Genomic DNA, 26,483 nt, shown 5'->3' on the forward strand with positions numbered 1-26,483 from the left:
AACAATCAGAACAAGACCATAGCACGTCCAGGTCAAAAGATACGAAAAGTTCTGCTGTAGTTCCAAGGTCACACACCAGGGGTCACAAAATCGACCTTGACCTTTATCTGTCCAACACCTACTCACATACCAAATATCATCACAATACACAAATAGGGTCTTAAGTTAACTACAAAAGGCCAGACACACGGACAGACAGGCACACCCAAAACAACAGCCAGTCCTACAGTGAGTGAACTTGCCTTTACTGGTCCTTATTTTATGTGCCATTGGCCTGGTGCCAAGTATGCCAAGATCAAGAGTCACAGACGGCCTGCCAGTGACTAACCTAAAATAGAACCTGACCCTGTCAGTGCCGTGTACGCGAACAACGTTTGTATGCCCAGTGTGAGGAGGCACTTTGCGGATAGAGGACGCTGACTGCGTGTGATGCATTTTGCTGCGTGATGAACATTGCAGTACACAAGGTAGGCTATATAGAAAAAGTTTTCAAACAGCGTTTTAGTCGAGGATACAATAATACAACGCAGAAGGGACCCAGCTCTCATTTTTCGGCGTACTTAAATTGGCGCTCAAGGGCAGTTGTTTTCGCATGTTGCTGACAAAATATGAAGTACATACTGAGTTCGTGCATGTACATTTGGACAGAGTCCGACTTTAGGCAACCGTACCCTGAAGGGGCGGGATGTCATGGACTCGTTCAGATTTGACTGCAATGATACTTAATTCACTATCTTGTTTCAGTATGCTTTGGAAACTTATCAGCATCATAGCATTTCTACTTGGGATGGGAACGTGCGCATTAAACTGTCAAAATATCCTGGTGTGAACGCAATAATTGAAATTCAATGGAAACACTTGATGTGTATGTTTTTGTTTCACCATCTGCACGTGATCCTCGAGCGGCCTGGGTCTGTTTGAGACTGGAGATAGAAACAGGAAGAAACGTAGCAGTTTTTTTTGATGAGCAAATCATTTTAGGCTCCCTTCTTCACAGTGAATTGCAAAGAATACATCGCTGTGGAATCTTAGTAAGAAGTTGTTTTCTTTCCAATTGTTTTAGAAGAACTTACATCCTCCTCAAGGACTTCAGCGCTGACGCTTCGATTTACGATTATACCTTCTTCATATCTATCTCACAATGCCTGAACACAACCTCGAAGCATCTGAGGACTTTCAGTGTACCTTCAGGGAAAATGGCGACTTGCTGTTTAAAGACAACTTGCATGGAAAACGCCTTTTTGAAGGTTTCTCTCGTGTACCTTCTGGCTCTTCCACGACAATCACTGAAATTCTTCGCAAAAGCCTGACAACAACCGTCGAAGTTGGCGCCGAGAACAAACAGAACGTACAACTTGATTACACCGCTGTGATGAAGACACTGAGTAACCTTAGGTCGTCCAGGAAACTCTGTGATGTCGTTCTTTGTGTTTCGCGCGCCAAGTTTCACTGCCACCGAGCAGTTCTGGCATCCTTCAGTCATTTCTTTGCGAGACTGCTTCTTGGCGACTTCAAGGAGGGTCAAGACAAGAACGTGTGGCTAAACGACGTGTCATCTAAGATTGTCGACGAAATCTTGACCTACGTCTACACAGGATCCTTCACCGTCACGAGATCTAACGTAGAGAGACTCGTCCACTCAGCGACTCTCTTCCAGTTACCGATGGTCGTTATAACATGTTGCCAGTATCTTTCCAAGCAGCTTTGCGTCGAAAACTGCTTCGGGATCTGGGTCTTTGCGGAGGCTTACAGTTGCTTAAAGCTAGCACAAGAAGCGAGGGGTCTAGCTTTGGATAATTTACCTCGTGCGGCGAGAGTCGGAGAGCTTGACGTCCTGTCCTTTGACCACATGTTGTTCTTGATTACGGACGAGCGTTGTGTGTGGAGTACCGAAGTTTTGTACGAGGTGGTAATGCAATGGGCACGGGGCGAAAGGACCAGGCGTGAACACCATCTACGGGCATTGCTGCGTTGTCTGGACCTCTCTCGCGTCCACCCAGATTTCTTCAACCATCAGATCAAGAACGATCCATTCCTCAACATGTCGCCAGAATGCCTTCAACTTGTTCTCGACGCAGAACAGGAGATGAAAGAACGTGAACAACGCCGCCTACCGGACGAACTCATAGCGCAGGTGGGCGGGACCTGCTCTGATCAGAACACGGGAGACGTCCGCAACATTTCCTACATCGACTGTCTCGATGTGAAGAAGAAGTCGCGAGCTGTTTTGACCGACTTGCCATCGAGTCTGGACACGGGGAACTGTTACCGCAATGTATTAAGTATCGACGATGCCATCTATGTACTTTCCTCCATGGAAAGACCACAATACGACTCTGAAAAAGAGATGGAATTCTGGCGCTACTCTACGTCGTCTGACACCTGGGCGCGTCTTCCTGACCCCCTTACCTTCCACGAAGGGCACTGCGGATTTGTCGCCGTCCAAGGACGAATCTACGCCATAGGCAGCAACCTTCTAGCCGAGAGAGATCAATTTTACTACGAGGCGTTCTCTCTGAAAGATAACTCCTGGTGTATGGTCCCGCCCGTACCGCACACCGTCCACAAGATAGTCGCCGTCTCCTGTCAGAATAAACTCGTTGTACTAGGCTACTTCGAGGGCTGGTCTAAGAACTATTACATACAGACGCGCCATAGAGGTTAGTCCCTATCTTTTTCACACCTACATAGCTGATATGAATCTCTGAAATACCTCGCAGGATTCTTTCAAGCATTAACTCTCATGTTATGAATTTGTCGTTTCTGAAAAAGAAAACTCTGAGCATCCAGCAATTTCATGCCTTTTTCTAAGACTTAGTTAAAATGTTATGTATTACTTAATTTGTTTCCCATATAGATGCAGTTTTATGTACGCATTATGGTACCATTGTGCGGCTATTCCCACTGCACATGTGTATGTTCTTCATGGTTTGTCCAGTCGTCCACAACTGTGACGCCGCGTCGGCGTAACTGTTAGCGTGTTAGGGCCCAGAACCCAGAGATCCAAATATCGAATCCCCTGACATGCCACCGATGTTGTAAGCTTGGGAAAGGCACTTACACGGCTTTACACACTCGACCCAGGTGTAAAAATAGGTAGCTGACTTCGGTTAGGAACCTTACGATGCCTTGCCCTAGACCCAGTGGATAACCGACGACAAACAGCCTCAAAAAGGCTATGGGACTACCGTTACCTTTTGTTTTAAGGAGTGTGGGACTATTACGAGGTGGAGGCTTACCACGGTGGGAAGCCACAGTTCCAGGCCGTATGTGTAGGGACCCGGATCTACCTACTCCCTATGCTAGGGAGGCTACTCAAGCAGATGTGCGCCTTCGACGTGGAAACTTCCGAGTTTAACATGGTTCCTGTTCCCACATACAGGTAAATACACACTAGTATGCCATTTCAAATGATGCATATACACAGATGTACGTTTCTGTTTTTTTATACACATTTTGCGTTCTATTCTCATCGGTTAAGACACGAGCACTATCTACTGACCACGCACTTCTTCTGACATCTATTATTGTCAAACTTTACATCGATCTATTATAGCAAACTTTTAGAATTGATTATCATAAAACTTTGCTTCTTTAAACATTTGTATAATCGAGACCAAAATATCAGAAAAACTGGTTTTCATAGTTATTTTCCCAAATCCCTACTCCCCGTTTGTGCTACGTACAACAGTCACCAAATATCTATTGTGGACTATGTTTCTCTAGTCCCATACAGTGTGGCATGACTGTCATGGATGAGCAAGTTGTGGTGACCGGAGGGAGAGACCAGGCCGTCTCGGCTTACTCTTCCAATGCCATAGAGGTAGGATACTGTAAGCTGATAGCACAAGAAAGGTAGCATTCATTGAGGAAGGGAAAGGCTAAAGACGATTTGGAGTAAAGCACATGAAAGCGTTATTTTACTGTATCACGATTTAGGATAACAGACATAAGAAGAACAATAACATTTCATGGTGTTACACACCGCCTGGACAACGAACAACCCACGCAGTAGCTAAATGTTAACGCTTGAGTTGAATGTTAACGCTTGCGTGACGTATGTCAAAGTGTTTTATTATATCACCACACGAGTGTTGGCTACGACCCTGTGTGTTGTCAGGTTGATCCATTAAGAGAATGGCAAGACATTTTTGCTGAAATGTGCCCGTGATATAGCCAGAATTCAGTGGATGTATTTTCAGCACCAAGGACAGGTATATCTTAGAACCTTCAACAAACGGCAATTTCAAGGAAACACGTCGCCCTTGCATATGAATGAACACGTTTAACCCATGAAATGGTTGCCATAACTAGCTGCCTTATGATATTTTGCGTTCCTTTGTGTTGTCATTTTGATCCATAAGGAGAATGGCAAGAAACTGTGTTAACATGTGCCCTTGATACAGCCAAAATTCAGTGGATGTATTTCCAGCACCAAGGGCGGCGTACGGTGAAAACTCCATTTTCAGCACCAAGGACTGGTACATTTTAGTGAAACTTCAACAAACGGCAGATTCACGGAAACACGTCGCCCTCGCTTATGAATGAACACGTTTGACCCATGATACGGTTGTCACAGCCACCCTATGATGTTCGATCGAACTCGGGCCCCTGGATCCACGGAATTTGATACAGATAGCGAAGTTGCGTTACCGCTCGCGCCACGGGGACATGTCTAAAATACTTTGAATAAAAACTTAACAACATTCTCCATACAGGAAAGACGAGCTCAATAAGTTTGCAAACGTAAGAAATTTACATGGGGTGTTATGAATGAATTGTACCCTTTGTTTACACACAGGCATATGACAGTGGCACAGGGAAGTGGGTGAGGATTGGATGGCAGGTGGAGCCTGTGAGGCGAGCACACAGCTGTGTAACTATACCTAACTGTCAGTGGATTCAACAGAGACTGGAGGGACATGAGCAGTCACACACTGAGACAGAAGACACTCAATGAGGAATAACAACAGCTTTTAACAAAACCCGTTAGTGGATCCGACAGAGACTAGGGAGACTGGAACAGTCACACACCGAGAAAGAAGAGAGAAACTAAGGTCTAAAGACAAAGAATTGATCATGACATATTTTGATCACTACAATTTGAAAACTGTAAAATAATTCACAAGTTCACGGTGATATAATTTTGCATTAGGAAGAAAATGAAGTACTAGTGTTCAAGGTGGTTTTTAGTTTGCGGATGAAAAAAGGTGGTCTGCTAGCAGAACACAAAACAAGCATTTTTGTGGTGGTTTTAAGTATAAATGCATTCACGTGTCACAGTATGTAGTAAATACAAATCAGAGATAGTGCTAATGGAAAGGTACCCAACATATGTATCCATCCAGCTTTTGTGAAGCAAGGGGGCACCAAAGAAAGAGGAACAACTTTGTTTGCAGTTTCTTTATTCATCCTTTCCTACTACATTAAGTGTGTACAGTAAACTACAGTAGTTGGGTCATGTGGAGTAATGGTAGGGTGCTTGGCCAAGAAACCAGAGGTCCTTGGTTTGAATCCTGTCATGTCACCAATCTTGTGCCCTTGGGAAAGACACTTCACACGTCTTTCCTCACTCAACCAGGTATAAAAATGGGCACCTGACTTAGGTTGTAAAAGGCTCCGCCTTCCAATACCGTGCCTGTGACACAATGGATAACAACCCTCTGTTCTGCTGCCTTAAAAAGGCTATGGGACTACCTTTACCTTTATATACCTACTCTTACATAGACTCTTCCACATTTGATGTAGACCATTCCAGATGGTCTAGGATCACCAGAATCATTGTGAACACATTGCGATTTAAAAGAGATAAGACTTTATTCTGGAGCTAGAACACAATAATTAGACACTTAAAAGTCTGCAGTGGAATGTATTGTCTATTAATCTTGATTTGAGTTTGACTTTACTGAGATAATTTGTAGCCCTTGCCAGAATGTGAAATAAATAATCATTGTGATTATTTCAGCTGACTGTGTTGTGACACTCCTGTGGCACCAATGGATGTCTCCCACACATCAAACCCACAATCCCTCAGTTCTGTCTTCACCTTGTCTACAGCGTCTGGGGCAGTGTCTGAAATAAGAAAGACTTGGCAAATAAATGTTAAGAATTCTGTCATAAAGAACATACAATATATATATATTTAGGATATTCTAGAATTGGTATTTTTTTAAACCAACTGATATTTGATACTAGTAATGCTATGGTTACATTTCCAAACAGGGCCTTGGTAGTTTGTGGAAACGAAAATTATGATATAAAATACTACAAAACACACAAAACGTTCAAAGAATAGTCATGAGCATAGTTAGTGAATATTTCTTAATTTTTTTTCCCGCTTGAGTTAAGAGCCCAGCCAGGCCCTGGTTTAGATATGCGACCATATCATATTATAAGACAGGTAGCACATGGTGAGCAATGATTGGCGTTCAACTACATGTAGAGTTCACCATTGAACATTGGTTGGATACCATTACCCCCTAACTATGTACTACATGTAGACTGTACCAGTGAACAGTGGTTGGATACCAACCTGGCCTGAGCAGCACCAGCGCACACCCTCCTCCCCCTGCTCCTGTGAGTTTGGAGTGAAGCCCGTGTTTGGCAGTGACAGAGGAGACTTGGTCCAGAGATGGGTGCCCCACACCAATGGCATTCAACAAGGACTGGCAAATATCTACCAGCTCCTATTGGTACAAAATATAAGGAGTGAGATTTGTATAATGTTGTCAATAGACATTCAGTCCAGAGAAAAGAACTTGTACTATGGTGAAAAGACGTCTCCATTTGTGATTAAGCATAATCCTGGAAGTGTTGAAAACTAGCTATACCTGGGAATTCTTACCTCAAGAACATGGTAGTTTTTTTCCTGTGTGTTTTCTTGTATTTCCACAGGATGCCCTCCCAAATCCTGTAACACCCTCTCACATGTACCTGATATCTCCTCCAGGGAGTTAAGGATGGGCTCTATAATGGCTGGTAGCTATGAAAATAAAAAGGACAGGCAATATAAACTGAACAAACAAGAGTAGGAGATACCTCCATAAAATATTTTGATCCTCTGTAGATATATCATTCTATCTAATCTCATTGATTATACAAATAAGGCTGCGATTAGCATATTCTATTTCAAATGATGATGAAAGTCCTTTTCTGTCAGAATACCATGTTTACATTTTATCATAGATTCTGCGAATGACTTTCACATTCACATAAGCTATGCATAGTGATGTACAATAGCATACAGACTCATCAAAAACAATACCTCCATTTTTCATGGAGGTTATAACTAACAGTTAAGTCAAGGTTTCCACTGTAATTCTACTCATTTCAGTTTGAAATGATTGATTTGATCTGTAATAGCAGCAGAATCTGTTTTGAAGGCAAGTCTGTGGTGTGTGTTTTATTGCAATACTCTAAAACAGACCTACCCTATTATATCTATCCTTGACACCCTGTACTAGCACCTTGGTGCTACGTGGAACTTTGGTGTTGACTAGAAGTATTTTCAGCTGGGCAACACTGGAAAATAAAACCAATATTTTACCATAGGGTTAAACTTTTATCAAGCAATGGAACAAATGAGGTATATTTGATAAATTGCTGAAACTGCCAGCAGAAAGGTAGACAAACCTTTTAAATGCAGATATTTCCCCACTCTTAAAGCTGATTGCACCACCTGAAAGTTGTGACATGATATTCTATAGTTAGTGTGCATCTAAGAAACACTCATTGTCTAGAAGATACTTGCCTCTATTAGAATAGGCATTAGACAAGTTGTCCTTTTCCTTTTCGAACCCAGAACATGATGTAAAGAGTAATGTATGCCAATTATCACTGTTGCAATGTTAGTTGCCTCGATAATAGTATACAGTAGAAGAACAGAAAGCATTTCCTACATGTACCTGTGCAGCTCAGTAGTTACATACCTTGTTCTGCTTTGCTATTCTATCAGAACTGTTACATCTAACTTGCTACATCTGAGGACTTAGTGTTCAGGAGAAACCTGTGTCATTTCTAAAAGAGAATATAGGATTATAACCTACTATGATATATCCTCTTTTAGGAATGGCAAAGCACAAGTTCTAAATCCCTTACCAAATGTACTGACAGAGTTGTCAATCCCTGAAGGATTCCCATGGATAAGTCTCTCCCCTTGAAAGGCCCAAGCGTTGATCACCTCCAGGTCTTCTTTGGACCATGTTGTGCCAGTGCCATCATTTTTTCCTGCATACAAAAAAGTTGTATGTAAGTCTTTATAACACACCATTCCTTCAAACAATTTATAGGCAAATAAAAGTTGATACTGAAGAATGAGAACATTACCTTTATGTCTAGTAATGACATCACACATGGTTAGGAGCCCAGCTGCCAGTGCTGTACAGTATGCTGCTGATGACCCCAGCCCTGCCCCTGGGGGCAGCTGGGAGGACGCATGGAATCTCCCGGCGGGACATGTCCTGTAGGGGAAAGAAATGGACACATGCTCAAACCTTCAGAACTTTTAGTTTTATCATAAAGGTTTTTAATGCTATTTCTGTACACAAAGTAGAGCTCTTACCAACAAGCTTTTGATCAGTCCTCTGGTCCTTCTCAAGTTGAAATGACCCAAAGCCTATGTCATGTGACCCCAACATAGGTGAAATAAGGCTTCCAGTCATTTGAGAAGATTCAGAGGACTGATCAGAGGCTTGTTGATAGCCTATAGAATCTTTATAATATCCATTGCCCTCAGATTCAAATTTTCGTTCGAATTCAGAACCTTTTACTTAAGCCCCCAGGGTTATCTATGAAAACTTGGTGCTCCCTTATTGTTTGTTTCAAAAGTTAACCCAAAGTCACAAAAGTATTTAGTTTCTTGTAACTTTTTGAAAATACAAGGGAGGGAATTAGATTTGTCCTCAAACCATGACCTTCAAAGTGACATTGAAACACAAGTGCACAAGCTTAGCATTGCAATGGGAATGATATGCTGTCCGTTTACAGAGAGTTCAGAGCTAACGAGAAAGTAACTTAACTGTTATGGTATGAGCTATAACAGGCTGATACTAAGTGGATATGGCAAAGCCTTTAAAAGGAAAAGGATAGATGCCGCTTTATCAGAGAAAGAATGTGAGAGGACAGATTTTCCTTTCTTGTGCAGTATCACATGGTAACTCTCAGACCTTTTTTGGATGTTTAACATTGACCCAGAAGTGGGTTCCTCTGTACATGGAGTCAAGTTCTTGCCTGAACTTTTGAAAAGATAGGATAAAAAAATGTACAAGTGCAACTCTGAGTTTGAGCAAGTATAATGTCTTTTAGTTACAGACCAGAACAACAATATACTTCCTGTTAGACCCAAGCCTGAGCGCTAGCCTCTTTACCTTTACTCTTCTCTCTTGGGCACTTCCTTAGCCTGAAAAATGGAAGCAACCGAGAGAGGAGTAAAGCTAAAAAGGCTATGCTAGACTCAGAAGTCTACAAAAGATACTGCTTGACATATTCTGCAGAGTACATCATATAGATATAGATGAAGACATGAATCAGTATTTAAGTGTTCTACATGTATGTACCTTGCTGTTGAGTGAATTGATGTATACATGTACAAGAAGGCCAGCAATGCCAGGCTCCTGGTGTCTGTGTGGTCAGTATCAGTCCCTGCCAGTCTGTGTAGATCTGCTAAATACTGTTCACTGGGAGGACTTGGATTCTTAAGATCAGCATCTCCTATGTAGTAAGAGAACATGTGCCATAAAATAAAGGGTAAAGCAGTCATCCTCTATTGAGGTATAATATTTTTTCTAAGGCTTTGTAGCAATACAAATTACAAAATTAGATACTGATATTTCCCCCGTACTATTCCCCAGTGGAATACCCTGCCTGGGACGGTTGTGACGGCTCCCACAGTTGAGTCGTTCCATGCTAGGCTGGAGGCCTGCCCGCCCTAGCCCAGGATTGCAACTCCCCCCTCCCCCTATTTTGATGATTTGAATCCTATTACAGCAGCATGTTGGCATCTTTAACAGACCCACATGGCACAAATAATGTCATATGAAAACTAATACTATAGTGGTTGTATTTTTAATAATAGTGATTGTATAAAGCCATGGCCAGGTGACCAACATTCCACACCTGTCGGTCGAGCAGCTGCCAGGTCTGCCACCTGCCACGTTTTGGACAGGTGAATGTCAGGAAGCTCCAGGGTCACCGAGGTACTGTCAGGTGACAGGTGGATAATCAGGTGTGTACGCAGGTCCAGACTTGCAGCAATGGCTTTCTGTGGAGCAACAGTCAATTTTTTAACTGTTAAAAAAAACATTCTGGTCCTCCTATTTCTTTCAATTCATGAGTTGTGAAATTTAAGCTTGATAGTAAACCCTGCTGAAAATATAACTTCATACCTTCACAAAAAAGTTATGTTTTTGGTAGCATTTATATGCATGTTTGTAGATGAATAGCATAACTTGTGAAGGCCTGGATCATGGATTTTCTTGATTTGGTATGTGGTTTGTTATGGTACTGCTGCAGAACTCCCGGTTTTGATATCTCGTTGCTGTTGGTGCATGCTATAGTGTGCCTTCTGAATAAGGGCTCGAAATACGCAGCTGCAACCTGAAGAGAGCATATCCTGTAGTTTGAATCATACATTGTGGAAAACAGAAATAAAGAATTTCACGCCCCTCCAGATCTTACGATCATCAGGTGATGTGGTGTGATCAACACATGGGGAGGGGGGCATGGAAAATTTACATCACGACACACGATATTTCCCCACTCTATAACGCACGCCGCTATTTCTCTGTATCTTAAGAAGCAGAAGACAGTTACCCTTCCATACACAACCGCATGTTCCCCAAACAGAATGACTTTTCCGGGGGCAGAGACGACAATTTCCGGATCTGACATTTCCACACGCATCCGCAGCAGACGACAAAGTTTGAATTCAATCCCAAGATGCAAAGTGCCGAGCTTGAATTCTATCCCAACATGCAGCACGCTATGACCTCTGACCCACAGCACTTTTTTCCCGCCATGTTGTGGTTTGAAAGCCGGATTTTTACACGTTACGACATCGAGAAAGAGCGGTGAAATTGAGGGCACAAACGCTTTGCTAGTGAACTTCAAGTTCCATTTTGTGATAGTGTAGGTGTAAGGGAGTCTACAGAAGCAAGATGTCGTCCGGAGACACCTTGGAATTCGACCAAATCTACCAAGAAAATAAAGGCGCCATGGTAGGTGAACCAAAAAATCTGCTTTCACATGTTGCTTTTTGTTCCGTTCTTTGTCACCACTAACGGGTGCAGTTAATGAATTATGACCTCCACATTACTTTTGTGAACATTTATATGTAGTTTAACATTATATGTTCTTTTTGTGTATGACAAAGGAAAAGGAATCACCACAGCTGGTTCATTTTAATGATTTTTACTCCTTCAGTGGGGAGGGGGGCATAGCTGTGAAGGAAAGTCTCTCTATACTTTAGGTGAAATAGAGTTTCATGATATGATTATGATTGTCTACTTATACATCCTCATGTATCCAAGCTTCGTCCTCATAGCTATCAGAAAGTAATTAATACTGACATACTAAAGTAAAGGTTACCAATGAATGTTCACAGTCACATCTTCATCACATTTTCATATTTCATAGTACGATGGCAGACTTCGGATCAGTAAGCAGGGCATTGTCTTCAAGAACAACAAGACAGGAAAGGTCGACAACCTATCGGGCACTGACCTGAACTTGACCCACTGGTTCAGGGTGGCCAGAGGTTACGAGCTGAAGGTGGGCCTCAAGTCTGGAGCCGTCTTCAAGTACGATGGATTCAAGGAGTCCGTAAGTGGAATCTTCTTAAAAAATTTGGTCTGAAGGTGAAAGGTATATAATACTAGTATGTGCAAGGACGTATCTCCAGAATGATGTACACTAATACAGTTAGTAAGAGTGCTTGAGTCTTGAATACTGTAAATGCAGAAATGTTTACGGTGGTTTTATGTTCGCGGTTTCATGTACCGCAAACACATTTTCTCCCTACCGCGAAATTAAATCCCTGCAAACATTTCTGCATTTACAGTAGTTTCTTAATTGCATTAAGTTAATGCTGTTGTCTTCTTTACTGCCAGACTTCAGTATCCAAAATATCAGAATGTTTTTCGGTTGTGTTACAACTTCCTTTATTCATTTTTTAGGACTTTGACAAACTGTCTGACTTCATCAACAAGAACTACAAAATGCGACTTGAGGAAAAGGAGCTGTCAGTTAAAGGTTGGAACTGGGGCACAGCCAAGTTCAAAGGTAGGTAATGCATCTACAACAGTTTAAAACATAAATCCATGTACCGCAGCAAAACTACTGAAAAAGAAAAACTTAAGTCTTCTCTGAAGTTAGACCAATGTCCCTTGTTGGTTATTTGATTTAAATGAATATTGCAGAACTGGAAGATCTATACAAAAGTAGGAGAAAGTCTGTATCCTAGTACACACTTACAGCCACATTACAGAAAGTACATGCAGTCGGATACAAGTTTTTCTCCTTTTTTTTCTGTTGTCATCAGGCCCTTAACCCTAGCTACATATTCACTTTAAAATGTCAGAGAATCAAGAAAATAAAATGGTATAGCCTGATTCTTTTTATTGCGACTGTGTGACATTCACATTCAGTATTATAACTATCCACTAATAAGTCACAGTTATATAATTTGAATCCCCAAATGTTTTTTGCAGGCCCTTTGCTGTCCTTTGACATTGACAACATGTCAGCCTTTGAGATCCCGCTGGGTAACGTCTCCCACTGCGCGACGTCGAAGAACGAGGTTGCACTGGAGTTCCACCAGAATGACGATGCGGACGTGTCGCTCATGGAGATGAGATTTTATGTGCCGCCCAATCAGGACAACCCAGAAATAGATCCAGTCCAGGTGATTATCTTGTATTATGTCATACCTGGGCCGGGATAACGTTCGATACCGGGTGATAACTTGGGTTATCACATGGGGTTCTACTTTTATAACACAGGCTTCTATAGAATCATTCAAACCCATTTCAAATGTGCCGGTTGCGACGCCGTCGAAAATTTAGATATTGGATTCGTATGTTTGAATTGCTCTTGTTACAATTTTTTCTTAGAGGACATCAACTTTTCTCAACTTCTGGTGCATTTCGCATTGAAATATTACGATATTTGTATTGTATCCAGGATAACAAGAACGAGAAAAAAAGTACCCTTTTTTTGCAACACCTTGGGTTGAGGTGACAGTATTTCTTGAAATGATATGTGACAAATGTCTTGTTGACGATTGTTTTTGCTGGCTCTATGCCATGGTAATGCAAATTTGGAGTATATTTGAGTCCATAGCAAGAAGATGAATAAAGTGGTTCATTAAGATTGTTGTCAAGTTTACTATAGTGTCCTACATAAGGAATGGGAGCAAATGTTGAAGATTAACTTGTGTCTGAATCCTCAGGCTTTCCATGATAATGTGATGGACAAGGCAGACATCATCCAGGCCACAGGAGATGCCATCTGTATCTTTAAGGAACTCCAGTGTCTTACACCAAGGTTTCTACTCTTTCAAACTCTTATGTCTCTTTAAGGTGCATTGTGAATTGTTATTACTCGTTTATGGCATCTAGATATGACCACAAGCATTCTTTATTGTGTGTGAGCAAGTTTTTCTAGTCCTTTGCTGTTTTAGTGTAGAAAATGATGGTTGATATTTTGTTGCCCACAGAGGCAGGTATGACGTGCGTATCTACCCCACCTTCCTACATCTCCATGGAAAAACATTTGACTACAAACTGCCTTACACAACAGTCCTGCGCCTCTTCCTTCTTCCACACAAGGACCAGCGACAAATGTTCTTTGTGGTGAGTCCATGTAGTTGAAAGTGAAGATCTTTTTCTAACCTGCCAACATTTCTGCAACTTTCTACATTAGACTTGTCAAGCAGTATTCTTTAGGAAAGCACCAATGATTTTCTGTGATACTACAGTCAAAACTGCCCCAAAAGACCAGTGAGGGAACCGATAAAATCTGTATTATTTGGACAGGTGTTCACTACAAAGAATTCTTAATGGTTGTGTCAAAAGGAAAAAAGTATCTAAGGGACTACAAATGTACCAAAAAGTGGTCACATTGGCCAGGTGGTTCTTATGTAGAGTTGGTCACTTGTACTGTAGTAGGCCTGACTATACTTATGATTAAGTATAATCTTCCTCGATCCCTTTTATAGGCGTAATCTGTATTAGTTCCCATTGTCAGTGTAAGTCTTTCTTGATCCACAGGTTAGCCTGGATCCACCAATCAAACAAGGCCAGACCAGATACCACTTCCTCATCCTGCAGTTCAGTAAGGAGGAGGACATGACCTTGGAGCTCAGCCTGTCAGAGTGAGTCTCCTTGAAAACTACAATGTTTAAACAAGAAAAGTGTGGCAGAGACTGCTTGGTCCATTTACAAAATGTATGTCCTAATCACAAAATCAGTACATATGAAATTACAAGATTAATTTAACAATTAGAGAATTATTAGAAAATTTGTATGTGTTGTCTCTCAAAGTTCATTAGCCTATATGACAAACTTGGCAGTCTTTCTGGGGGACAATTTTGTAGCGTTTTTGATATTGAAAACCTTACAGTTTAAACTTTCAAGGTATATCAGTGTGGGCTTTTCCCTTATTCATTGATATAAGGGTAGTTTGAGGATGTATTCTCTATATTGTTATACTGTAGCAGGGCAAAATTAACGACACTAACATTTTCTTGTAGGGAGGACTGTGCGGATAAGTTTGAGGGAAAGCTTCAGAAGGAGATGTCAGGCCCAGTGTACGAGATCGTCAGCAGAGTCATGAAGTCCATGGTCAACAGGAAGATCACTGTTCCTGGGAGCTTCAAGGGGTAGGGAGATGTGGTGTCGATTTTTAAAATTTCCTCACTTATGAAACATGCTTTCATTGATGTTTCAACTGTACCTCTGATGCTGGTGTATTTATGGGTAGATAATTATAGTCCTTCCTGCACCAGATGGAGCAAAAGGTGGTGCCCATCTCTGTTTCAATAGTCCTTGGGCCACACAGTTTTGTGCAATCACTACAGCAGGGGGCTAGTCCACTGGTAATGGTGTGTGTTCAACTACCATACTCTTTCCCAAATGCTGATTCAGTGCTAAGCAAAGAAACCGTTTTAAAGTCTAGTCTTTGGTATGATTCGGCAGGGGATCAAATTCATGACCTACCAAATGTAAGGCGAACACTCTTAGTCTTACTCTCTTGGCCCTTTCACCAGATCATCATGGTAGCCTGCAGTTACAGACAAAGTTGGAAGGTGGTGTCTTGTTCAAAAATACTTGTGAATCATTGTAGATAACTGTTTATGTCTTAAAATCAAATCAACTGCCTGCCATTTCAGCAACTCTGGCACCAGTGCTGTCAGCTGTTCTCACAAGGCTGGTGCAGGGTTCCTGTACCCCCTGGAGAGGGGTTTCATCTACGTGCACAAGCCGCCAATCCACCTGCGCTTCGACGAGATCTCGTGTGTAAACTTCGCTCGAGGCGTCGCCAGCAACAGGACGTTTGACTTTGAGATCGAGACCAAGTCGGGAACCACCTACACATTCAGCAGCATCGAGAAGTGAGTTCCACACAAGTTCTGTTGTGTCAACGAGATCTGTGTACACAGAATTCAGTGATGTCATTTTGTCTACATTGATTGACAGTCTAACATATAGTTTATGATATTTTTCTGCCACAGGGAGGAGTATGGTAAACTGTTTGACTTCACCACAAATAAAAAACTCAGAGTCAAGAACAGAGGAAAGAACCTGGTGAGCATGCCATTGATCTTGAACTATCTTAAACATTATCTATCTTTTCTACGGTAAACTGTGATAGCTCATTTTGATTACCGCCTCTTTTGCATGCGGGTAGACCCAAACAAAATGAAGTTACATTGCATTTTCTTTGAGGAAGGTAATAAGGTATGCAATGCAAAAGTTACTCAAGCAACTGTATAAGTTTTTTATATGGTCTTTCCTGCTATCTGAAACATCTGACTATGTACAAACTTTTCCAGATTAACTTTTGTCTTGCGGATATTATGTGTAGATATAATATTTGTTATGACTACTGGTACTACATGTTGATGCATGTATTTTTTTCTCTCATGAATTCACTAATCCAGCTCAACCAGTTGGTGAGTTGATATTGATTTATTGAAATGCAACTTGGCAAAAGGTGCTTGCATTGAATATAAATCTTTCAGCATATTTTACAGTAAATTTATGATAGGAAGCTAAACAGCAGTTTATCTTAGCCTAGTGATGCTACTCATCATCATCATCATCTTTATATAACTGCGGCACATGCTACTATTATGAATGATGCAAATTGCAGTTATCAATATGCACAATGTATTATAAAACTGCACATGAAATTAAACATGCAAACGCATAGCAAACTTTAACCAAGGAGGTTTTAACAAACCCTCTTGCTTGAACGTAATAGATGACAAATTAAGTGAACAGATCTTCAGCAGTTATTATTTAATACATACATATAGGAAATCACCTTTTTTCTGTTTACACAAGTCATAGTGTCTTGTAAGAATGGATTGAAAAATGACAATTTACCAATGGCAATACACAAAATTGTAGAAAATTGCAGCATCCTTTTCACAAATGCATTCTGGCTGGAATGGTTCATGCATAGACACATTACATCCAAGAGCAATGTGAAATAAATATCATTTTTGTGAAAGTGGTCACTATACTACTTTACTTTATAAGGAAACCCAATTTGTTTCGACTCCTAAAGGGAATCTCAATATTTCCTACCCTTGGGGTTATCAACTGGACTTGGGTCATAAATCTCCTTAAAGCACTTGCCTTAAGGCACTTGCCGAAAATCAGCACTTATGATCTTAATTTAAGCCCAATGCATTCTTCAAATTCTAAAAAACACCTACAACATCAGTATGATGTGTTTTTCATTTCCTGACAAAAACTTGAACCATTTCTTCCACAGAAGGACTCAGTGAACTATGATGAGGACATGATGGGAAGTGATGATGATGCCCAGCATGATGCCTACATGGAGCGAGTCAAGGCAGAGGCAGCCGCGGGCATCAGTGATGATGATGATTCCTCTGATGATGGTAGGATGATCAAACATTTTGACATATACTTTGATTCACTTCACTGGTGGTTTAGTTGTAGCAATTGAAATAGCATTAGAGAATGTACCATGTAGGGTTAAAAATACTGTAAAATCAATGCAGAAATGTTCGCGGTGGTGTTATGTTCGCGGTTTTCACGGTGAAGTCTTTACCACAAACTTAAAGCCAATGCAAAAAGCCATTCCATTTTGTGACTGTAGCACTACTATTGTTTCAAACGCAAACTCAAAACCACTGCGAACACTCCATTTTCTCCCTACTGTGAAATTAAATCCCCGCGAACATTTACGCATTTACAGTACCTGCCTGCAAATTGAAAAAAAAGGCATCAACAAATTGCAACTTTGGAAGCTGAAAGAATTCAGGCTTCATAGTATGAATCACACATTCCTTCACATTCCTGCAAGGTACTGGAATACTATTAATTCACTTACATCTGTCACCTGAGTTTGTGGTCACAATGGATCAGATGTGCCAGACAGCTTGTGACATCCACTGTCACATGTCTTCATAATGTCAGATTGGCAGTTTGATTTTTACTGCAATGACATCTGCGAACACATTCATGGGAATGTATTGTTTTTTTACTAAGGCCTAAGAAAAAAATTGTTGTGTTTCCTAGCCTTTTTCTTCGGTCGACCTCTAGCAAGGGCCATAAGATTTTTGATCTGACATCTGAGTGATGAGAATTCAAAGTAGAATCCAAATAGTCATGCAAATTTTCTTACGGACTTTCTTTATTTCACAACAGATTATGGCTTTGAACAGTTAATATATAGGCATGTGTAGTAAACGTACTTCTCAAGCTGTTCAGTGTGTTTGTACAATGTATACATGTATCTGTACAGCTACAACATTATGTTGAAAATACTAAGTGTCCTGATATGCATTTTAGTTTTACTTTGTTTAACTGTATTTGTTGGATCACTTCGCCCAAAATCTAAACAAACCAAAAGAAAGAAGAGAATCCTTACCTACCGACCCTATTATTTTTCAGGACCGTAACCGTAAACACAACATTTTATGCCTTAGTCCTAATCCTTAATATTCCTGTTGTGTAGAAGAGGAGGATGTGGACTTCAACCCAGACGGCAGCGGGAGTGACATTGCTGAGGAGTACGACAGTAACGCCTCCATCTCCTCCAGCGATGATGATGAAGAGGATGAAGAGAAGAAAGAACGCAAGAAGAAGAAGCTGGAGAAGGCCAAGAATAAACCCGCCAAGAGAAGGAAAACATCGGTGAGTAATAGAGATTGTCTTGGAAAAGGACTTTCTGATATTTTCAACCACTTTTTAGTCTGTTATGATGGAAGAGCATCCATGATCTTGTGTATTAACAGTTACTGTTCGTTACTTGGATGGAAATCATAGGATCTCTATATAGGACTTAGACAATGTTTGAAGTCCATTTTCCAGCCATTTTTTTGCATAAGGCCATGTTGATTTGATTTATGGATGACATCCTCCGGGGATCCCAAAACTGATGCGAGCGTGCGAAGAAAAAAAAAGTTTGGCCAAAAAAAAAGTTGCCTTCATTATGAAATCTATGTGGTCAGGAAGGATGAACAAAACTAAACACACACAGTATGGTGTACCCAAATATAGATCCATCATTTTTGTCCTTCCACGTCTTCTTCTTCAGCTACTATCTTTTATCTCGCAGTCTCACCAGTTATGAACATTGATGAAAGACATGAAAATTTACAGGATGGAGGAAGGAAGCGTAAGAAGAGGCAGAAGAAAGACCCGAACGCCCCCAAGAAGTCCATGACAGCGTTCATGCTGTGGCTCAACGCCACCAGGAGCGATCTACGCAAGGAAAATCCTGATGCTAGCATCGGCGAGATCGGCAAAATCGCTGGGGAGAAATGGAGGGCGATGGGTCCATCAGACAAAGAGGTGGGTAACTTTTTCCACCAATTATAGCAAGGAAAAAACAGTAGATGGGAGAAAGCGTGCAGAAAGAATCATGAAGAGAGATGATAGGATCATAATTATTACAGTGAAAACTGCCCTATAAGACCACTCAGCGGAACCATAAAGTCTGATCTATGTGGACAGGTGGTCACTATAAACAGGATTCATGATGCTTATGTCAATGGGAAAAATTATGTAAAGGACCACCAAAAAGCGGTCACATTGGTAAGGTGGTCTTTATGTAGAGGTGGTCACAAGTACAGGTTTGGCTGTACTGACAAGTAGTTGAGATAACACAATAATCGCATGCGCAGTGGTTAAATACCCAGCTGCAATTTGCAGACAAGTTTTAAGATTTCAGAATGAAATTATTAACAACTTGCAACTTTTCAGGCTAAGAAAAATTAGCTTCAGTATCATGAATCACAGGTAATAGAAAACAGTATTTGAGTCTAGCCTCCATTAACATTAATCCGCAGGGTTACATAAATCTGCCACGTTGAAAAACAGTGGGTTTGAGAGATCTCTAGTGCAGCACCTTCAGGTATGCACAGTTTAGATATACAGGAGTGCATTAGACTGGGGGACGTTGGGTTGTTTGGACGTATCAGGGTGGCGGAATTATGTACCCTGGTGGAATAATATTAGATGTTATAATATATAATAATTAGTGGCAGTTAGTGTAAAATGTTGTAAAGTACAGTACAACAATTGTTGTGTATAGGAATGGGAGCAAAAGGCAAAGGAAGACAAGGAGCGCTACAAGATAGCCATGGAGGAATACCAGGCCAAGAAGGAAGAGGAGGGAAGCAGTGAAGGGGAAGAGAGTGACCAGGCGGAGAAAAAGAGGTGTGGAATACTGTATAACTATTAGAATACAACAGAATTTTCACATGTAGAATGTTTTCGTGCAATCGTTAAATGCCTCTTATACATCATGAGGTTGTCGTGTTAAATGACCACTGGTGCATTAGTGTTGTATTCAACAATTTGCACCTTTATATATTGAAAGTGTGCTGTGTGGATTGAATGTCATGGATTTCAGTTCATCGTACCAAAAAGCAGTAATTTAGATTAGGCTTTGTTTACAATGCACAAAGTGCTGAAAACAAAAGTGCCGAAAACAAAAGTGTCCTCTCTAACAAGTATGTTGTGAGGCAACTCTGTCACCTGGCAGGTGTGCACATGATTTATTGTGTCTTGTCAAAACTGTCCATTGTTTTCCTTACTATTCTTTACCAACTTTAAAAAATCGTACTCCTGAACAAAGTGATTTTTTCCAGACAATGCAGCATTCTTTTCTTCCAGTGTTTGAAACAATACATTTTTTTTTACCAAATAAATAATATTCAAATGAGATGCATGATGAATTTCCTACTTGGGATGTCTGTCAACATGTGCCTTTAATAATGTAAACTACAAATTTCACAAACATTTTTGAATGGGACAGTAAAAACCAAGCTAAGAGAACTTGCGGAAAAAATAGAAATCAGTTTAGATGATGTCTGCCAAGTTTTACTAGTGCAAAACTACGAAAACCACGCTCTCCTTTTTCAGCACTCGGTTCCAGTGCTGAAAGTGGCTTCAGCACTGGAAAACCAGTGCTGAGTTTAATTCAGCACTGGAAAACCAGTGCTGAGTTTAGTTCAGCACTGGAAAACCAGTGCTGAGTTTAGTTCCGCACTGGAAAACCAGTGCTGAGTGGAGTTCAGCACTGGAAAACTCGACGTCAGCACTGGAAACCGAGTGCTGAGACAAGCTTCGGCACTGGAAACCGAGTGCTGACAAATATTTCGCATTGGAAAACTAGTGCTGAGATACGTTACGGCGGTGACTTACTTGCGATTTTAAAACGTAGTATTTTTCCGGACTATTCACTGAAATTTATCCATAGCGTATATCTATGACAGATTTCAATTTCTATATTACCGGAGTAAAGTGCTCTGACGCTGCTCTGACTATAAATCATCGACGTGACCGACTTTTGAGTAATATTTTCCGGTGGGCCAGAGGTTAAAGGGTAACTGCAACGTCATTGGAAGATACCATTGTTTGCGGACAAGTTACCAGACACCCGGGAACTCATTTGCCTACCTGAAATTACAAATTTTACTTCCCTATTGAATTTCAAAATGTTGAATTTCAAAATACTGATTAGCAAACGAACCAATACTATTTTCAAAACACTTAATTTGGCATGATTACCGTGCACGTTAAATATGGCAACAAAACAAGCCTTAAACAGAACGCATGGAAACAAGCCTTAAACAGAATTACACGCATTGTTACTAGTCATTTTACGAAAAAAATACTTGATTGAAACTACTTACATATGAATATCATGAGCTTTACAGTAGTACAAGTTGTTAGCAAATACCAACTAAGGCTATTGTACGCATATCTGAAAACGCATTAGACTGCGTATTAACCAAGGTTACAAAAGACACCTCCCTGAAGTAACTAACTAAACGTAGTCAAACTTATATTCGCATAATACTACGGTACTAATAAACTGGTAAACGGACCTATGTACAGACATCGCGTACGAATAAACCGGTGAATACAACTATGTCTACAAAACGCATCGTGTACAAAATCATAAATAAACTGGTGAACGCATGTCAGACCAGAAAGAAAGAAATAAAGTTCTTTATTTGTAAAACATCCCTCATACCTATATCTATTATACAATTACACAATGAACAAAATTACAAAATTGCGTCGGAATAAAATTGGTCATTGTTTATTCTTAATGAATCACAAAGTACGTAAGTTCAAGTGACCATGCGGCACTTCTTACGACTATTCTTCTCTCAGCACTGGTAAAAAAAACGTTCCAGTGCTGAAAACACTTCAGCACTCGTTTTCTAGTGCTGAGTTTTTTTTAGCACTCGTTTTCCAGTGCTGAGTTTTTTTTAGCACTCGTTTTCCAGTGCTGAGTTTTTTTCAGCACTCGTTTTCCAGTGCTGGGGATTTTTCAGCACTCGTTTTCCAGTGCTGAATTGTCCCCGAGCACTGGTAAATCCAGTGCTGAAGGCGTGGTTTTTGTACATCAGCACTCGGTTCCAGTGCTGACGGCGGTTTCAGCACTGGGTAACCAGTGCTGAATCACCTTTGACATGACCCGTGACCTGGCACCGCCGCTCTGTCGCGCATTCAGCACTGGTAACCGAGTGCCGAACTCCATTCAGCACTGGTAACCGAGTGCCGAATTCCATTCAGCACTGGAAAACGAGTCCTGAGAACAGTTTCAGCACTGGAAAACGAGTGCTGAAAGAAACTCAGCACTGGAATACAGCGATTCAGCACTGGAAAACGAGTGCTGAACTTTCTTCAGCACTGGAAAACGAGTGCTAAACTTTCTTCAGCACTGGAAAACCAGTCCTGAACTTTCGTCAGCACTGGAAAACCAGTGCTGAGGCCGATTCGTCCGTTAATTCAGCACTGGAATACCAGTGCGGAAGGCGTGGTTTTCGTAGACTTGCTTTACTAGTAGTATGCCACTAATTTGCTGGGTTTTTTTTTCTCACTAACAAAAGTTACAATCTGAAGTAGCACATGACATATCTTATACACTGAGTGACCAAGTTGACAAAATAGAATTCCACACAACAAGACAATATGTTTCCTTTGAATGTTTACAAAGTTTTTTCATTGTTCTCAGTAAAAAGACCAAGTCCAGCCGACCCAAGTCCAGCCCTACCAAGAGTCCAAGTAAGGCTGGTGCAGGAGCGAACTACAAGAGTAAGGAGTACATCACTAGTGACAGTGACAGTGACTCCAGTAACAGCGACAGTGACAGTGAGAAGGAGAAGAAGCCAAAGAAGAAAGGAAAGAAGGCAAAGAAGGTATGTGTAGCTTTTCGTGCTTAGACCTTGGTTCTCAACTTACAAGAGGGCAAAGGACGGGGAGGAAAACTGGCATGTCCTTGAAACTGTGTCTACTAAGGTTCAGAATTTAGTACTGTAGTTCTCGAAGTTTTCAGGAAATTTTGTTTTGTATTTACGGTTTTGTATTTGCAGTTTTCACAATAACTGCTTCACCGTAAACTTAAACCACTGCCATTTTTTTCCATTACTGTACAGCATGTACTATAGTTCTATTGTGTACTGAAAGCCACCGCAAACACTCCATTTTCTCCTTACCCTTATATTAAATCAAAGCTGAACTGAAAGGCATTTACAGTAACAAATCATATTGCTTTTACTTTAAAAAAAAAACACTGAGGAATTTTGGAGTATGGTTCACATACAAGCTGCTAGTCTTTTTCCAAGTTGCTTTTGTTTTTATCATCTGTAGAAGTCAGAAGATGAGGAGGAGGAGCCAATAGCGAGCACGCCGCCTGAGTCCGAGGAGTCAGCAGATGACGACGACGACGAAGACGACTGAAGTGATGCTTTCTTCACATTCCCAGACCCCAGAGGTTTGACTATGTAGCCAGTTTCTTCAGTTCAGTATGTGGTGTCACTAAGGCTTTACTTTCAAACAGATGTATACCAACAAGTTTATGACGCCATCAGCTAGCTGGTACTACATCAAGTGGATTGAAAAAAGTTCATGTCTGAAAATAACTGTCAGTCGGTCCAGTACTGTAGTTAATGATGGTTTGACAAACCGTAGGTCAGAAATTATTCAGTCCGGCTATGGCACAGTATTCATAATGATGCTGTACAATGCTAAAGAATGGATATTACATATAAGAAACGAAACAGATATTTCTTTCTTGCAAGATGATGCTAGCAGCACACGCTTAAGTACAACTGTTTTCAACTGCTTTGTAAAACAGCCAGTCTAGAAATATGTTTGTCCATCAGTATTAGTTGATCAAAATACAACACTTTTGTCTCTTTCAAGTTAGTGTCTGAAATCTATGCTTGAATCATCGTACAATTATATATAAGACCCTGACAAAAGTGAAGGACTGTACTTGTACACTTATCCAGTAGTTTATGTTTTGAAGAGAAATGAAGAAAATGTAGACGGCATTAAAGTGAACAATGTTGTATATAAAGTGATCACTTGAAAGTATGGAGCTACTCATAGATTTGCTGTAACACCATCATATGATTTTAATGACAGAATAAACTAACGATTCTGTCCAAAATCTGCATTTGTTTGTCTTTTAAACTTTAGGATATGAGTGAAAGCTCCTATCAAAATGATAGTCATAACATACTTCTGTTCTATAAATTGATAGATATTCAACCAACCCAAATGAAGCAGTGTGGCATAACAGGTGTTTTTTTTTTTGCCTTAGGCATTGAAGTGTCTTCTGATTGCTTCAAGACATTAATTAAGTTACCATTTTTTACCTGTCAAATGATCCCAGTTTGATTCATTTGATAGATAATATGTATGGGAGAATTAAAGGAAAGAAAGGATTTGTTTCGTAGAAGTTTGATACCATGAGTGTTTTTGGCCACACCCATTGCAGACAATGTTTTCCCTAGTGTGGTGGCGAACAATGCCTGATAATGAGTGTGTGAATCACTCAATCTCTGGGTGTGTCCCCTCTGTATGTAGAGGCAGGGCTGACCTATATAATACTATTTCTGACTTTTCCAATAAGCAAGTAGACACATAAAATAAGTTTTGATGATAAGTAGACAGGAATGGTCAGACAACTATTTAGAATTCCAAAATTGTAGAAAAAATGTACATGACACATTATTTATGTCTGTGCCAGCCATATATACACATACATGTAAATAGATCTCCATTCATATCTGGTCTTCCTATGGAATCTTTACACCTTTGAACTTCTCCGAAATTCCACACCTTCCGATCATTCCATGGGCTTGACCACCACTGTTTACGTTCATGGTTCTGGACACTTTCCTTGCTTTGTTTTCATAACTCAAGGGTCACATTGTTTCCCTGGGTGAAGGACCCCTGTCCAACCAGTAACAAGTGAGAAAAACTAATTAACTGCTTGGTAAATGATGTCATGGCCAATCTGCCTTGACTATTTATGAGGATATGGTGTGAGCTAACCCTTCCAGAATCACTGGTTGATTAGAATGAAGGTTTTAAAACTAGTTTGACAGTTGGTAGTTTAAGGGAAGGCTGTTGTGTGCTTTGAAGTGAGATATGGAGATTTTTGTGAGCAGGTGTGTGTAAGATTATACAAGAAATTTAAGATATGTCTAGCTATGCAAGGAAAGGGTATTTCACAACAGAATACCCACCAAAAGTGGGAAAAGAATGCTGGAGACTTTTTCAAGTTAATGGAAGTGTTTTTATTTGTTCTTAAAGAAAAGGCAAACAGGGATAGGTATGGGAATAAAAAACATTTCATGTAAGGGTTTAGAACCTCAACCTCTTCATTCTGGTTTACAAGTCTTTATAAATAACCACTGCAACTTTCAATACAAATGTGTACGTGTTAACTCATTTGTTTCATATCCCTTTATCGTATACTGTAGATAAATGCACACATATCTGGCAATATACCCTTGATAGTTGATTTAAGGAATCAACAGTCCAGTTACTGAAGATGTGTTGATGCATTTTCTGCTCAGGCATGCGAATAGAATGTCTCTGGCATTTTACGGATAGTAACTTGTCATTGCTGCCGGCTGTATAGCCAACTTAAGAGATATTTTTAGCTTGAAAGTCTGACACAGATGGCATGTGTTTTTGTTGCCACTGATGAACATTTTTTTAACACTGCCAGAATCTGATGTAGGTACCTGATGTGAAGCCCATCAAATCAATCCCTCCAAATTAGTTGAGTAAAAGTCTGCTTTTAGAAAGTGATTGTTGGTCATTATATGTGTCAGTATTACTGTAATTATTGTAAGAAAGGTTAAAGAAGAGAATCGTTCAAAGAACACCTACTCTTGGACCCTTTTATAGATATTCTCATGTTTTTCCAACAATCTAAGTACTACTGTGCTGATATGGACATATTTGGCAACTAGGAATTTTTGATGATTATTTTCATCCCCCTGAAGGAAAGGCTGATGACTGTCATCTTGCTCGCCAGTGTGACACACACTAATTGGATTAACAATCACTTCCTGCCCCTAAAATACCAGGTATTTTATACTGTTCTAGAAATTAGCACACACCATTCCATCTGGATGCAGTCACACACACACACACAGGTAACCACACCCTGTTTGTTTTTTCGGAGTTCCACATGTTCGCTCATGTTGATGCTCCGGGGATATAAAAGAATTCCAAGACTCTGTGTTGTCACCTTAGGGCACTTTGCCAATCATTCATACCTTTGTGTTGACTAAGATGGGGCTCGAGATTTCCAGACAAGTTGCAAAACTGTATTTTTAACACTTTTTTTTTACCACTAACAGCAATATTGCAGTAAAACGTGTGGTTTCGCTAGATTATTTTCTAGCTGATCTTCACTTGCACATTGTTTATAATCGTGATTGTGGTTCTAAACTAACGATT

At 40.4% G+C, this 26,483-nt stretch overlaps 3 protein-coding genes across 4 annotated transcripts; 2 read left to right on the forward strand and 1 right to left on the reverse strand.

Moving 5' to 3' along the window:
* The first annotated feature begins 6 nt into the window (after positions 1-6).
* Positions 7-5,964, forward strand: LOC136442466 (kelch-like protein 21). The gene is made up of 5 exons (XM_066439345.1): positions 7-467; positions 1,064-2,660; positions 3,208-3,382; positions 3,727-3,823; positions 4,802-5,964. Exons 2-5 carry the CDS (start codon positions 1,142-1,144, stop codon positions 4,958-4,960), a joined length of 1,950 nt encoding a protein of 649 aa, XP_066295442.1. The 5' UTR covers positions 7-467; positions 1,064-1,141; the 3' UTR covers positions 4,961-5,964.
* LOC136442475 (mevalonate kinase-like) lies at positions 5,389-10,923 on the reverse strand. The gene is made up of 10 exons (XM_066439355.1): positions 10,810-10,923; positions 10,114-10,258; positions 9,555-9,708; positions 8,326-8,459; positions 8,098-8,226; positions 7,633-7,678; positions 7,431-7,521; positions 6,845-6,982; positions 6,533-6,686; positions 5,389-6,072 (listed from the first exon to the last, which is right to left on the reverse strand). Exons 1-10 carry the CDS (start codon positions 10,897-10,899, stop codon positions 5,957-5,959), a joined length of 1,197 nt encoding a protein of 398 aa, XP_066295452.1. The 5' UTR covers positions 10,900-10,923; the 3' UTR covers positions 5,389-5,956.
* A 73-nt stretch (positions 10,924-10,996) lies between these two features.
* LOC136442457 (FACT complex subunit SSRP1-like) lies at positions 10,997-24,171 on the forward strand. 2 transcript variants are annotated; one of them, XM_066439320.1, is made up of 17 exons: positions 10,997-11,213; positions 11,632-11,817; positions 12,171-12,276; positions 12,705-12,898; positions 13,445-13,539; positions 13,712-13,847; positions 14,265-14,368; positions 14,747-14,875; positions 15,386-15,607; positions 15,728-15,800; positions 16,157-16,168; positions 16,999-17,128; positions 18,211-18,389; positions 18,858-19,049; positions 19,792-19,916; positions 22,732-22,915; positions 23,367-24,171. In XM_066439320.1, exons 1-17 carry the CDS (start codon positions 11,154-11,156, stop codon positions 23,454-23,456), a joined length of 2,217 nt encoding a protein of 738 aa, XP_066295417.1. In that variant the 5' UTR covers positions 10,997-11,153; the 3' UTR covers positions 23,457-24,171. The 2 variants fall into 2 exon arrangements, with proteins under 2 accessions (XP_066295417.1, XP_066295427.1); XM_066439330.1 differs by lacking the exon at positions 16,157-16,168.
* The last annotated feature ends 2,312 nt before the right edge of the window (positions 24,172-26,483 follow it).

Source organism: Branchiostoma lanceolatum, chromosome 1, assembly GCF_035083965.1.
Source record: "Branchiostoma lanceolatum isolate klBraLanc5 chromosome 1, klBraLanc5.hap2, whole genome shotgun sequence".
NCBI lineage: Eukaryota > Metazoa > Chordata > Leptocardii > Amphioxiformes > Branchiostomatidae > Branchiostoma > Branchiostoma lanceolatum.